This window comes from Notolepis coatsorum (assembly GCF_963971535.1).
Source record: "Notolepis coatsorum genome assembly, chromosome: 18".
Taxonomy (NCBI): domain Eukaryota; kingdom Metazoa; phylum Chordata; class Actinopteri; order Aulopiformes; family Paralepididae; genus Notolepis; species Notolepis coatsorum.
This window is the reverse complement of record NC_140182.1, coordinates 80,598,668-80,614,015: the sequence shown is the minus strand read 5'-3', so window position 1 is coordinate 80,614,015 and position 15,348 is coordinate 80,598,668. Positions and strand designations below refer to the sequence as shown.

The following is a 15,348-nucleotide window of genomic DNA, read 5'->3' as shown; positions in this document are numbered from 1 at the left end:
TTCCTGCTGACATTCTTTGGTCATGAAATTAGGCCGAATACAAAACCACACAGATGACCACTCTGCCCTACAAAGGCAAAGGGCAGTAAGTGCTTGAGAAACTCATGCACTGCCAAAAGTACGGGCTAGCTGGTACACAGGTGACAAGTATATACATTGTGGAATTATAACCCCAAATCATGACCTTTGACTGTGAAGAATTCCAAAACAGCAGTTAGTGTTCATTGGCGGAGCAACGAAATGACAAATGTGTTCGCTTAACAGCAGAAATTACTTGTCGTCAGTGTTATTAAATGTAGGATTTTTAACAGTATTTACTTATTTGAAAACCCCAAAATGTGTAATTACAACTACTGCTGACAAACTGCCAAGCTTTGTTTACCCTTGTTTATGCAGTCCGATGTGCTTATTTTGTTACAAGATAATTAGTCGTACATTTTTCAGGGCTGTAGCAAATTCCATTTAGTTAAATATGCATATACAATTTTTTATTTTTTATTTTTCCAATCATGGAAGCTAATATTGAAATTGCATCCTCAGATATTTAATTGTATGCACCTTAGTATTGAGACTTGTTATTACATTGATTTATAGGACAATAAAACATTGTCTCATTTGCTTAGTATGCAATATTTAATAATAGGACTTAGCAAGCTACAAAACAATAATCACCGACTACGAACAAACCCCCCCCCCCCCCCCCCCCACAAATAAAATAAAAAGTTAATAAAAAGGTGATAGAATACCGAGGCAGTAACTAAAATAAAAAAGAATTAGCAGCGGTACAAAAAGGCAGATACATTTTCAAGAAACATTGCTGCTTTTTGGCCTGGTTGAACTTTTACCTTTTCGTCTGCGAAAATTACCATTTAAATTGTGGATTTAGGAGTGAGATTGAAACAACACAATTAGATACCGCGCACAAGTCAAGAAATTTTCTCAATAATTCACCGTATTCACACGGCAGCCATGTCACGGTGGCTCGGAAGGTAGAGCGGTTGTCTGGTGATCGGGAGGTTCCTGGTTCGATTCCCGGGCAGCGTGTCGATGTGACACCTAACAACCTGCACCCTATGTGGATACTGTGATACTGTGAATAATGTATATTTCAGTGGATACCGTGATACTGTGAATAATGTATACTCAGTAGATAGTAAATTATAACACTACCTCATGCATACTGCACCTTATGTGACACTGTGAATAATGTGAATATTCCTCAGCTAGTCAGATAGTAAATTATGTTGACCATATTGATCAAATTGTTTACACTGCCTGTGTTGTTTTTTACTACCTGTATACTGTGTTGTTTTACTACCTGTACCCCTCCCCCCCATGCTGCTATGATGCCTGAATTTCCCCAAGGGGATCAATAAAGGAATATCTTATCTTATCTTAACCTAACTGCTCCCGATGTGCAGGTTGGCATCTTGCATGGTCCCCTCCGCCGTCGGTGTGTGAATGTGTGAGTGAATGGGTGAATGTGAGGAATAAATTGTAAAGCGCTTTGGATAAAAGCACTATATAAATGCACCATTTACCATTTACAGGGGGAACAGGGCGGGAAGGAACCCAACCCGAGAGTGACTTAAGAGCAAAGTTGCCACCGTGTGAATATGGTCAATTTTAGACCCAAAAAAAATCATGTTTACTGCCTTTTTAACTTTATAGGACAGCACTGACTTACCATAACCTTTACATCCAGTCACAAAACATTTGCCTCCAGAAAGCACTTTCAACTGCGTTCCCTGCTCAACAGACCCCCTGGCAGCGGACACTGCCACACCTCGTACACTTCCAGCCGACCTAATGCCAACGACCTGCCAAATCAAGATGGACGTCACGGAACACGGATGTGAGGAGATAGACGATGCCGTCTGGCAATCCGTCCACAGGAGCAGCAAAAGGCACAATACAGATAGGGACTACCACCACCCCGTCCTGTCCCGTCCCGTCTCCTGGCCCTGTGCTGCCTTGACGCAGCCCCCCTCACCCCCCACGCTTCCATCTTCAGCTGTGTGAGGAGGACCTCCCCCCCTGATGCCTCCTCACCCCACGGCCCTGACGCACTAGACTCAGAGTACCGCTGCAGAGGAACACGTGTATTCAGCTCAGTCTGTTCCGTTACAGTGCATGTTAGAGTGCATGTCGAGTACGAACAGAGACACGCCTTCCTCTGCCCGGTGGGGGTGAGGGGGGTGGGGGGTGGTGAAGGGGAGGTGAGGAGAGGGAGATCAGCTTTGGAGGTCCTCAAAGCACGTCTCGCACACCCGCACTGGCTTCTTGGAGGAGGGGGTGAAGGCGTTCCTGCATGAACACTCACCGCAGAAGATGTTCCCGCAATGTCTGCAGTGATGCTGGAGATTCAGAGAGAGAGGAGAGTAGCAGTTAACTATATATATATATATATTTATTCTTACCGTATATATCGCTATCTATATCTATCTATCAATCTCTATCTCAGATATATATATATATATATCTATCTATCAATCTCTATCTCAGATATATATATATATATATATATATATATATATATATATATATATATATCTATCTAACCACATCTGTCTGTACATACCTACATTTAATCCTTTTGACATATCTGTAGATACTATATCTATATCTGTACATATCCTTTACCTACTCTTACTAGTTACACTGCTGGCCAGTATGACTTACTACCATAGTGTCTTTATACTTGCATCACTGTACATATTAATATTACAACTCTGATTAGCACTCTTACTCAGTAGTACTAATTAATACATTTTAATCTAATCTAGCATCATTACAAAAAGGTCACAATACCATAACTTATATAAATAAATCCACAGAGCTTTTAGACAGGTGTGGAATAAAAGTATTGCTTTTATATTATTATTGATTCAATAATTGATCATTTTAAACATTTTGGCGGGTCCAAAATGAATGTTGTTGTTTAAATGTTGCATGCACGCATCCCCTTCCTACTTACTAAATACCTATATGTCCCTATGCCATAAATGTCATGTATGTTGTGTATGTCATAAATGTCTATATGAATTGAAAATGGGGGACCCTGATGGAAACAAGACAAACGTCTTTCTCAGGTCTGCATCCCTTTAACAATTGTGTGTATTGAGCCGTACTGTATTGTACCCATTCTGCAATCTGTTAAATAAAGTTTTCATTCATTCATTCATTCATTCATTCATTCATTCATTCATTCATTCATTCATTCATTCATTCATTCATTCATTCATTCCTAAATAAATGATAAATGACATGCTGGTGCTCCAGTGTGACCTCTAGTGGCTGAATGTTATCTATCATAGCACTGGTTACAGACTGACAAAGCCCCCAATCTCTGATTTGTGGGGAAATGGTGCCCTCTACACCAAACGTATGCTATGTGAATATACTAATATAATAATAATGTGATGAAAATGTTTCTTTTGCTGGGGGGTGGGGCGTGAAGGGTGCAGGGTCAGCGGAATGTTTGTATCAAAACACCCGACATCCTGGAGTGTGTATTGTTTATAGTTTTGAGGCATTAAGTCTGCCGCCGCGTGTGAACAGGATGTCGGACGGTGTCTCACCTTCCTCACGGTGACAGAGAAACCCTTCCCGCACGCCATGCAGTTCTGAACCTCTTGATCTTCAGCCCACTTCCTGGTCAGAGACTGGGACTGTTTGATCTGCAGACAGGACAAATCAAGTTCAAGTTCTGTTTTATTTGTCACATATAAGGTACATGTGCATTGTGCAGTATTGTACATAATGTGCATAACAAACACTCACCTTTAACACTCACTTTAGACGGTTTTGCCACTACACCATATTGTATCTATTTATTACAAAAAGATTTGCACTACATCCCTACCTCATTTTTTTAATTTATTTATTTTTGCATTTTTGTACCTCAATGTTTGCATTTTGTACTTTAGGTTGTACTTTAGTTTGTATATTGTATATTTTGTATAGTGTTTGGACTTTACCTTTTTACTGTATGAAGCACATTCTCATGGGTCTCATACAGAACCAAGCATTTCACTGTAATGTACATGTACTTTATACGTGACAAAAAACATTTTTAAACTTGAACTATAGTGAAATGGTGTGCTTGGTTCTGGGCCTCCTGAGATTATGCTTCAAGTCAAGTCAAGTCAAGAGTTTTATTTGTCACGGCATACAAGTATACAATGAAATGCGGGTGGTCTTGCCCGCAACGATGTGCAATACAGTAGTACAACATATAATAGAATCCAATAGACAGCATTGTGCAATAAACAGGTAACATAGTGGGACATCACGGTATTTGTACATAGTTATTTACAGAGCATGAAGGACATGCTAGGTCCCTTGGTAGTGCAATACACTGTTACTATACTATTTTTAAAGTGACCTTTCTTTGTGGCCATAAGTGTGGGCGTGTGCAGCATGAGTGAGTGCTTTCTCATGTTAAAGTGGCTGCTAGTGTGCGAGCGTGCACAGCGTGTGTGTCGTGTGTGTGCTAATGTGTGCTTGTGTGTGTAGGGTTCAGTGTGCTTCATACAGTAAAGAGTAAAAGACCAAACACTATACCAAAATATACAATATACAAAACTAAAATGTACAAAATAGCAAAATGCTAAAATTAGGTAGAAGAGGAATTAGAGCGATTAGGTAGAAAAATGTGTAAGAATAAATAGATAGAATACGGTGTAATGTTTAAAAGTGAATGTCTAAAGTCTGCATGTGGATGTTGCAATGAATGTAGAATGGATGAATTATTTTACATTGACAAGAGTTACAATCAGCTCATCTACCCTTATGTATATATACAAACACACACACAATAAAACGTAGTGAAACTAGCCGTTACGGACACCATCATAATACGTGTCTGTACAATAACGACTGTTTGCTATTGACTAATTCATGAAGACAGACACCATGTTTCTTTCAGGGTATCTGCAGGTTTCAACAAGTTAAGCTTTTTAAGACCTTTTTAATACCCCTTTAATACCAATTTCACGACCATACTTTTCGCGTTCCATACAAGCTCTTACCAGACGCACCAAGCTCCTGGTAGCCCCACAAAAAACAACTACTTGAATACAAAACATTATATATATACCGGTATGTATTATTTAAACTCCCGACAGCCGGGCTGCCCCCCCAAAGTTTTTATACAATTTACATTTGAGACTTTTTAATACCTTTTAATGCCTTAAATAGAGAATTATGAATTGAAGACTTTTTTAAGACTGCAGATATTCTTTAGTGTGATTGTCTGCCTGGTGTTCTTGGGACTCTGACCTGCAGGGACTGGTTTTCTCTGCCCAGTTCTTGCATGGCTGCCGTCGTGTCGTCCAGCTTCCTCCTCATCTCCAGCACTTTGGTCTGAAGCTTCTCCATCTCTCCTTCACCCTTCACACATCTGAAACACAACCACAGAGCACCTTAACCAGCCTTCCTTCACCCTTCACACATCTGAAACACAACCACAGAGCACCTTAACCAGCCTTCCTTCACACATCTGAAACACAACCACAGAGCACCTTAACCAGCCTTCCTTCACATCTGAAACACAACCACAGAGCACCTTAACCAGCCTTCCTTCACATCTGAAACACAACCACAGAGCACCTTAACCAGCCTTCCTTCACATCTGAAACACAACCACAGAGCACCTTAACCAGCCTTCCTTCACATCTGAAACACAACCACAGAGCACCTTAACCAGCCTTCCTTCACATCTGAAACACAACCACAGAGCACCTTAACCAGCCTTCCTTCACATCTGAAACACAACCACAGAGCACCTTAACCAGCCTTCCTTCACATCTGAAACACAACCACAGAGCACCTTATCCAGCCTTCCTTCACATCTGAAACACAACCACAGAGCACCTTATCCAGCCTTCCTTCACATCTGAAACACAACCAGAGCACCTTAACCAGCCTTCCTTCACATCTGAAACACAACCAGAGCACCTTATCCAGCCTTCCTTCACATCTGAAACACAACCACAGAGCACCTTATCCAGCCTTCCTTCACATCTGAAACACAACCACAGAGCACCTTAACCAGCTTTCCTTCACACATCTGAAACACAACCAGAGCACCTTATCCAGCCTTCCTCCACCAAGACACATCTAACACAACCACAGAGCTCCACAAATCATGTTAAACCCATATTCGGCTCAAGCAAGGGACTAAACACGTTTCGCAATTATGCAACAACAATGTGGAATGCCCTACCCACAGCTTTAAAGTAATGTGAATCACTACCCACCTTCAAAACCTCTCTAAAAGAGCACCTACGGGAGACTGCAATCCGAAACTGGCCCCTGTAAATGTGCAATCCGAAACTGGACCCTGTAAATGTCCAAACTCAACCCCCTCCAATGTACAGTCGGAGGGTTTCCCATTAATTACCTAGACTGTGGCGGCCCGCCAGAGTCTAATTAGTCCCGCCACAGTTGTATAATGAACAAAAAAAAATTATTAAATTAAAAAAAAAAAATTATATAAAGTTTGCCAATAGGGATGTATCAGTAGTATTGGCAGTAGTCGTAATAGTAATCCACTATATTTTTAAAATTTCTAAAAAATAAACCATTTCTTTGATGGCTCAAATGTATGCTCTAGTAGTCCAGTGTTCCAAAACCTCTCCTCGAGACACCACCTGATTCAACTAATAAATTGAATCAGGTGTGCTGGTGGTGGAATTTAACAAATACATTGAACGGCTGGGGTGCTTCGAGGAGAGGATTGGGAAGCACTAGTCTAGTCGATTTTGTGTTTTGAGCACAAAGTTCATCATAGATCTAGCCTCTTTATTTTGCTCTCAAAGTGCACCAGATTGATGCATTTAACTTTCAAATGTACAAAGGGTCGGAGGTTCACCCCCCATAGTCTCTGAAAATCCTGTGGGAAACACGGTCTGTCCCCCCCCCCCCCACCCACCTCCAATGTTTGTAGATCTGGTATGTCATAAATGTCTAGATGTAGCAGTATCTGTATGTCATATGTTACAATTAATTGAAAATGGGGGACCCTGATGTAAACAAGACGAAAGTATTTCTCTGGTCTGCATCCCCTTAACAATTGTGTGTATTAGGGCGGCTACGTGGCGTAGTGGGCAAGGCGCTCGCCACGAATGCAGAGATGCTGGGATCGCCTGTTTGATCCCAGCGCTCCACATTGCTTTCAGTTTAGCTGGTCGTCCGTACTAATACACATTGGCCGTATTAGGGGGTGGGAAACTGATGGGTGGGGATCGGGCGTTGTGGACAGCGACTCCTACAGGTCGGTTTGTGCGCCTGCGCAGTAGAATCAGGAAGTGTCGGGGGCAGCGTGAGCCTCCCACGCGTTACTCCTCGCCACTGAGAGATCGAGCTGCGCAGGTGAAAAGATGCGACTGCTGTTACCTCAAGTACCGGAGGGGACTTGTGCTATGCATGACTTAGTCCACATTGCAGCCGGCTTGTGGGAGGCAAGAAACAGCGTTCGTGACAGGGGAGGGTTGAATTGGATGATACGAAATTGGGATGGGAGAAAATATAGAAATGGGAGAAAAAGAAAAACAATTGTGTGTATTGAGCTGTACTGTACCTGTTACAAAGGGTCAGATTAAACCGAATATATATATTTATTACTCGAGATATATTGTATAATATTTGTATATCGTTTGATATCCCTTGTATATTCTTTGTATATATACACGGAATATCCCTTTACCTAGGTACAGGCCAGACCATAATATTCGTTCTCCTATTAGACAGCGACCCCCCTAGGCGCCACGGCCATACCCCCAATGTCTAGTTCAAAGCCACCGCTAAGACATGTCTCAACATGCCCAGGTTTGCGCAGTAATACGAGACAGAACTGAGGTTGGCACTGGATTATTCACCTTACGTATAAATACGGCGCAGGTGGATACAGCAGTAGTCTTGTCTTATCCTAAAACGTTCGTTCAATGTATCGTTCGTTCCTAACTAGTAAAGCCTTCATCACGAGTCAACGACCAAGTGAAGTGAGCAACCTTGCATCTAAATAGAGCACTTAGAACCGCGTGCGAATAGGATAGTAAAAGTGTCAGAGCCTAGTGAAATAACGTCAAGTTCGACCTAGTTAATGTGAAGTACCGTGCACAGGAGAATCTACACCGGTGAATGCAGAGCCTTTTCCGGCTGGATTATTGCTTTGGTACTGTGGCGGCTGGAGCAGAGAACCGTCTACCCCGCTGCTGTGTGGGATCAACCCGTGAGGAGCATCACTCGAGCCCGTCTCTAGGAAGAGGCTGGCTGGCTTTCACCTATGCTGTCGCGCATACTTGGATTATAGCTGCTGCTTTTGTCTGCCGATCGAGGGGAGTATATGTACCGCCTCCCGTAGCTGGAGCTTATTGATTCCTCGTTGATCCAGACTTTTGCATCCGAACATTCCTCCCCCCTGCTGGCTTACAACCGGAGGGAACCCCCTTAGTATCTCCAGCTGACCTACGAGTGTGCCTTATATAATTCTTATGCTACAGGTGATATTAATTATTCCCATCGTAATATGCTCATGGACTTACGCTCTTAACCTATTTGTTGTGAAGGATCAGATTAAACCGAATATATATATTTATTTATATATATATATTTAAATAGTGTTTGTATATCGTTTGATATCCCCTGTATATTCCTTGTACAATATGCACTGAATATCCCTTTAGTCTACTAAACAGCCCATAATAGTTTCATTCTACCATTGGACGAGAACCTGGCGCCAGGTTGCCATACCCCTAGGTTCAAGTTCAATCGTGCCGCCCAACATGTCGTGGCAAGCCCCGGTTCCGCGTAGGAATACGTCTGGCGAAATACGAATGGTACTATTTGTTCATAGCGCATATATATATGGCGCAAGTAAAGTAGAATTTTCTTTTACTCCAGTTCTTTACCCTCCAACAGAGTGACAGACGCGAAGCCTCACCCACGACGCACGTGTGGTGTAGTAAGGCCTACTTGGCCTCAGAATAGGCATTGAGATATCGTGTGGATTAATAGTTGAATAGTCATAGTTTGGCACTATACCGTCGAGTTGGACGTATTCTATTAAGCTAATAATAGTCTATTTATGTATGGTGCATCGTTCGGTTAGAGTTATAAAGTTATCAGTACCCCCATCGTTCCTGACGTTATCTGGACGCTTAACCAGGCTGGGCAGACCCCTAGTGGTGCTTGCATCCGAGGAGCTCCGGGCCAGGGCGACTGGACCTGTATATTGGATTACTCTACCCGGACGACGGCGAGCCTTCCACGGCTTGGATTATGCTTTGGGTGCTTTGATTATTCCATGGATAACGGCCAACACTGCGGAGTGTTGGAACTACCCCCCGGAGAGGACTCCAGGTGAGACGGCGCTCTACACCAGTGAGGTCGCCTCACGTCTCTCCGTTGTGGACCGGCAGCTACCGTCCACCAGAGGGTCCAGCTGTATTCGTCTGTGGACCGAGGTTCTGTGGGCACCGTGTTCAAGACTTTGAATTCTCCCAAGAAATCGTCGGCCAGATGGGATACCGCCAGCGGCTTCTCTAACCCCCCCCCCCCTCCTACTGTCTTACAACCAGCGGGACCCCCCCCCCCCCCTTAGTGTATCCAGCTATAATCATTTAAGTACCATCGCTATAGTTTCCTAGAGAACCGGGTTGTATACTTACTCCCTGCGTAACCAGAGATTGGACATTCAATGTTGATTTACCTACGAATACTCATTTGCCATACAAGTGCATTTCAAATCATAAGTGTAAACAAGTGAACGTTGTATATACCTTTTGCTATATTAAATATTCGATTTGTACATTTGTGTGGACTTCGTTTCATCAGGTGGGAAAGTGTTCATCATACTTATATCATGTACTGGATGGCCAGAAGTTAAAGTACAAGAGGTAGTGGTATTAAATACCATATCTAACAATACAGTCAGGGAATTGTACCCCTCAGTTACAATTGGTCCTTCGAGCCGGAGGGTAACTAGTGTAATATTAATATAGTGTTATTAATATTGAAATGGCCTATGATGAACACTCCACGAAACGGTCCTCCTAACCTAGAACGCCCGCGGCGCAGACGACAGCCACCTCAGTACTTAGAGGATTACACTGTCAGTCAACTACCTAGCCTTCGACAAACGGTAAACGCGGTAAAGGTAGAAAGTAAAATTATGTCTGACCTTAACGACCAGGTTTCCCCGACCACAGAGGCCCTAGTAGGTCCTAATGTAACTGACCAAGCTCACGGTGGGGACCAGGAGGGAGCTGACATGCCCTTACCCCCCGCCACTACCGAAGAAGTAGTCCCCGACCACCCCCGGGAGGAAGACAACCCTACAGAGAGAGAACTCTGCACGGAAGAAGAGGAGGAGAGCGCCGAGGAAATAGAGCTCCAGGACTCCCCAACGAGTACCCCCAGGAGCGGCTCACGCAGGAGCGGCTCACCTCCACAACCGCCTTCCCCCAGCGAAGCGGAGAGGATGCTACAACAGGCGTTCCTCGTCAGCCTGACAGCCTCTACCGAACGCGATCGACTTCAGGGTGAACGCGACCGTCTCCAAGCACAGGCGCTCAGCGAGCGCGAACAACTCCAAGCGCAAAAACGGAGCGAAGAAGAGCGCACACGCCTGGAGATGAGACGCCTTCAGACGGAAGAGAATATGGCAAGAGACCGGGCCGACGCCCAGCGCGCCGCTGCCGGTGCCCAAAGAGAAGCAGATCTCACCAAGCGCGAAGTCGAGCGCGACAAGTTACAAGCGCAGCTAATGGAGCAGCTGATCCGCAAGGCAACACCCTCTCCCTCCGCCAGGGGTTCAAGGAACTCGTCGAGACAACAGTCAAGGGCAGCGTCTCCTCAACGAGCAAGCGACCCTGAACTTGACCAACAGACCGAGCCTATACCCCCCACAGACCCCCTTCCCAGACCGGTCCAAGCGAGACCCAGCTACAAGGAAGGAGCGGCATACACTGCGGAGAAGCTAAATAAACGATTACAGGATCTGGAAGATCTGATAGAGGAAGAAGAGGGAGAGGAGGAGAACCAAGCCCGACGACAGCACAGTACTCCACCGGACCAGGAGGTCCAGTACAGCCCAGGCTATACCCCCGCGGCGCTGCGCTACAGACCCCCGACTCTATTCACGGTTGAGCACGACGCACGACCAGCCCCGAGGAATAGCACCTGGACCAGCGGGCCATGGTACCCTGTCAGTACCAGCCCACAGCGAGGCGCAAGAGGGGACTCGCCCAGGAGGTCTCTCCCCCAACGCTCGCCGATGTATCAGCCATCCACGGCGTCATACATTGCCACGCCGTCATTTCCAGACTTCGCCTATGAGAGTCGAGCACAGTACACGGAGCTCCGGATGTGCTTAGAGACAATGATGGTGGATGTCGCTGATGAACGCCACAAGTATGCAATATTACTGAAGCACCTGAAAGTACCGCGAGCGCACAATATAGCGCTAGCCTATGCCACCTCTTCGACACCATACACAGCGGCCCTAGCGGCGCTGGACCAGAGATATGGACGTATATGGGATTACGTAATCCAAGAGATAAGGCATATTGATCGCCTACCCCCAGCCACAGACAATCGCTCACTAGACGACCTGTCAATCAAAGTGCAGTCCCTGGTAGGGATGCTGGAAGCGCAACGGGAGAAGGGCATGCATGAGCTATACGCCAACTCTAACGTCGAGAGGATTTTGGAGAAGCTGCCACCCGCAAGACAGGAGCGTCTTAGGCGGCAGAGAGACTACCGGGATCCCAACGGCCCCGAGCCATCCCTCCTTGATCTAGCCGACTTCCTGGCGAGAGAAGTCAGCAGCTTACGACTGGATACATTCGGGCGGAGCACGCCAAGCTCCAGAGAGGGACCCAGGAGAATAAATGATGGAAGAAGATCGGTGACTGTCATGCACCAATCAGAGTCAGTACCGAGCAGTAAGAGTCACAGCACCCCCTCGAGAAAAGAGAAGTGGAAGATAGCGTGTCCCTACTGTGAGAAAGAACACTGGCTGTCACAATGTGACCTATTCACAAAGATGAATGCAGAAGAAGTGAGTCAATGGATAAAGTCCAACAGGCGCTGTTACCGATGTGCGCGGCCACACATGGCAGCCGAATGCCGCCTAAAGAAAAGGTGCAGTCGGTGCGACGGAGCCCATCTAGATATACTACACGAAAGTAACAGAAGACGGCCTCCACCTGCACCATCGAGCGGCACCAAGGCAAGTGTCATGTACATTGACCCCGCCAGCAGCAGCGGCGCCCAAGTGCTCTTAAAGGTAGTCCGTGTGACATTGAGCTACCAAGATAAAGTCATGGACACTTACGCCGTCCTTGATGATGGGTCAGAGAAGACCCTTCTGCTCGCGTCCGCTGCGGCCCAGCTGGGACTGCGGGGGAGCAAGAACGAAATGACGATTCGGACAATAAGAAGAGATTTAAAGACGATAAAGGGCGAGAATGTCTCCTTCACTATCGCAGCAAACGGGCAGCCAGAGCGACGGTATAAGATTACAAATGCTTTCACCAGCCAAGAAATAGGACTATCGCAGTACACCTACCCTGTCGCCAAGTTGATGGATAAATATGTGCACCTGCGCCAATTACCTATCCCGCTCATAGACGGCGCTACCCCGACCCTGCTGATAGGCTCCGACCATGCAGAACTCATAGTCCCGATTGACCGGGTCCATACAGGACCCCGAGGCTGTCCTGCAGCAGTCGAGACCCGCCTAGGGTGGACCCTACAAGGCCCCCTCGCTAAATCTCTCAACCGAACAGCAGCCACTAGCTGCCTCCACTCCAGAACGACAGAAGAAGACACCACTCTCCTGCAGCATGTCGAGAGGCTATGGACACTAGAGACAATGCCCTTTAAGAACGAAAAGAAAGATATTCGTTCTAAAGAAGACATTTACGCCATCAACCTACTCGAGCAGGGGACAAAGAGAGTCACAGTCGGCGGAGTGATGAGATACGCAACTCCACTCCTGAGGCGAGAGGGAATGCCCACCTTTCACGCAAAGAAAGACGCTACGGAGCGCTATCTATTGAACACGGAGCGGCGCCTAGCCAAAGACCCCGCTCAAGAGAGTGTGTACCGCGCTGAGATTGAGAAGCTAATCACAGCGGGACACGTAACAAAGATTGACATTAAAGAGGCCGATCAGACGACCGAATCATGGTACGTGCCGCATCACAAGGTCCATCACAACGGCAAGGATCGCATTGTGTTTAACTGCAGCTACCAGATCGGATCCCAAAATCTGAATAAAGAGCTCTTGCCCGGCCCCACACTGGGCCCCTCCCTACTAGGCGTGCTACTGCGCTTCCGCCAGGACAAGGTGGCTATCAGCGGGGATATCAAAGGGATGTTCTTACAGGTGAGACTAGTAGAGGAGGACAAGCCCCTGCTGCGGTTCCTATGGAGAGAGAGGATCGGAGATGAGAACCCAGCCATCTACCAGTGGGAAGTACTCCCCTTCGGAACCACATGCAGCCCGTGCTGTGCTACATTTGCACTACAGAAACACGTCGCAGAGGACCCAACAGCAGATGAAGAGGTCCAACACAGTGTGAAGAACAGTTTCTACGTGGACAACTGTTTACAAAGCGTTTCGACTCAAGAAGAAGCCGAGGCTCTCCTAATCAAGCTACGCGTCTCCCTGATCAAAGGCGGCTTTGATCTCAGGCAGTGGGCCAGCAGTGACCCGCACGTATTGCGCAGCCTCTCCCCCGCGGACAAGGCTGCCAGCAGCGAGACCTGGATGGCGACCATCCCAGGAGAAGCCCAAGAAATGACACTAGGACTAGTCTGGCGCTTCAAAACAGACTCGCTCCACTATAGACACAAACCCTTGGCTCCAGAGCAGGGAAGGTCGACGGCGATACCGACCATCAGACGGAGTGTGTACAGAACACTCGCCAGACAATATGACCCGTTGGGATGTATTCTACCTTACACCACCAGGGCAAAGATGATTGTACGAGCACTATGGGACAAGGACCAGGGCTGGGACGACCCAATACCCGCACACCTTGCCTCAACATGGAGAGAGTGGGAGACGGAACTCCGCTCACTCCCAGGCGTCAATATACGCCGCAGCTACTTCCCATCCACAGTGAGGCCAGAGACATGCGAGATTGATCTACACGTCTTCAGCGACGCCTCCGAAGTAGCCTATGGATCGGTGGCCTACTTGCGTGCCCAAGAGAAGGGAGGAAAGATACACACTGCTTTCATCCTGGCCCGCTCAAGAATAGCCCCACGTAAGCAACAATCTATCCCACGTCTAGAGCTCTGCGCAGCCCTAGCAGGAGCGCATCTAGCCACGTTAATCCAACGTGAACTCACCATTCCGGTGCACAGAACAATCTTGTGGTCAGATTCCACGACAGTACTCACATGGATCAAGTCTGATTCATGCAGATACAAAGTCTTCGTGGGAGTCAGAGTCACCGAGATTCAAGAGTTAACAGAAGCAGCGAGCTGGCGGTATGTGGACACCAAACACAACCCAGCTGACGTCATCACCCGGGGAATGTCTCTGGATGACCTAACCCGTCGCAACATCTACAGTGACGGACCAGAATTCCTCAAGCTCCCGGAAGGAGAGTGGCCTACGCCCACCCCACGGGAAGCAAGTAACGAGGAGGCTGAGAACAAGAAACCTATGTTCTGTGGACTGAGCACAGTCGCCTCCACAGACCCCAACATAGATGACTGCATTACCCTAGAGAGTGCGCAGCAAAGAACATTCCTGTGGCACCACCCAGAGATTCAGTCCACCACTGACATGTCAGCAGCTGACTACGAAGAAGCAGAACTTCTTCTACTACAACGAGCCCAGAGAGACTCGTTCCCCGATGAGCTAGACTGTCTACAGGGAGGAAACCCCGTCCCATCAGACAGCAGACTGCTCCACCTGGCACCCGAGAGTGACGCCCATAATCTCATCAGAGTGGGTGGTCGCCTGCGGAGAGCCCCCAATCTACCGGATGATATTAAGTACCCGATCGTCTTGAACAGCCGACACAAGGTCACAGAGCTGATCATAAAGAAATACGACGAGGATGTACACCACGCAGGAGCAGAGAGAGTCTTCGCGGAGATCAGACGTCGTTATTGGATACTGCAAGGGAGAGAAGCAGTACGGCGCTTCCAGCGAACCTGTCTAGACTGCCGTAAGTGGCGCGCGCAGCCCAGCATACCACGGATGGCTGACTTACCCCCCTGTCGCCTCCGACTCGGCGACAAGCCATTCCACTCCACAGGCATGGACTGCTTTGGCCCGTTGTATATAAAGAGAGGAAGAGGAACCGAGAAGCGGTG

The 15,348-nt window shown here is 46.9% G+C and overlaps 1 protein-coding gene across 1 annotated transcript in view; it reads right to left on the bottom strand.

Moving 5' to 3' along the window:
• Positions 1 to 740: 740 nt before the first annotated feature.
• The window catches only part of eea1 (early endosome antigen 1), a 180,074-nt gene continuing 165,466 nt past the window's right edge, over positions 741 to 15,348 (bottom strand). The window contains exons 27-29 of the mRNA XM_084334575.1: positions 5,284 to 5,404; positions 3,582 to 3,680; positions 741 to 2,357 (exon numbers count right to left, since the gene is read on the bottom strand). Coding sequence (XP_084190701.1) covers positions 2,235 to 2,357; positions 3,582 to 3,680; positions 5,284 to 5,404 — 343 coding nt within the window. The 3' untranslated portion in view covers positions 741 to 2,234. The remainder of the gene's footprint in view (positions 2,358 to 3,581; positions 3,681 to 5,283; positions 5,405 to 15,348) is intronic.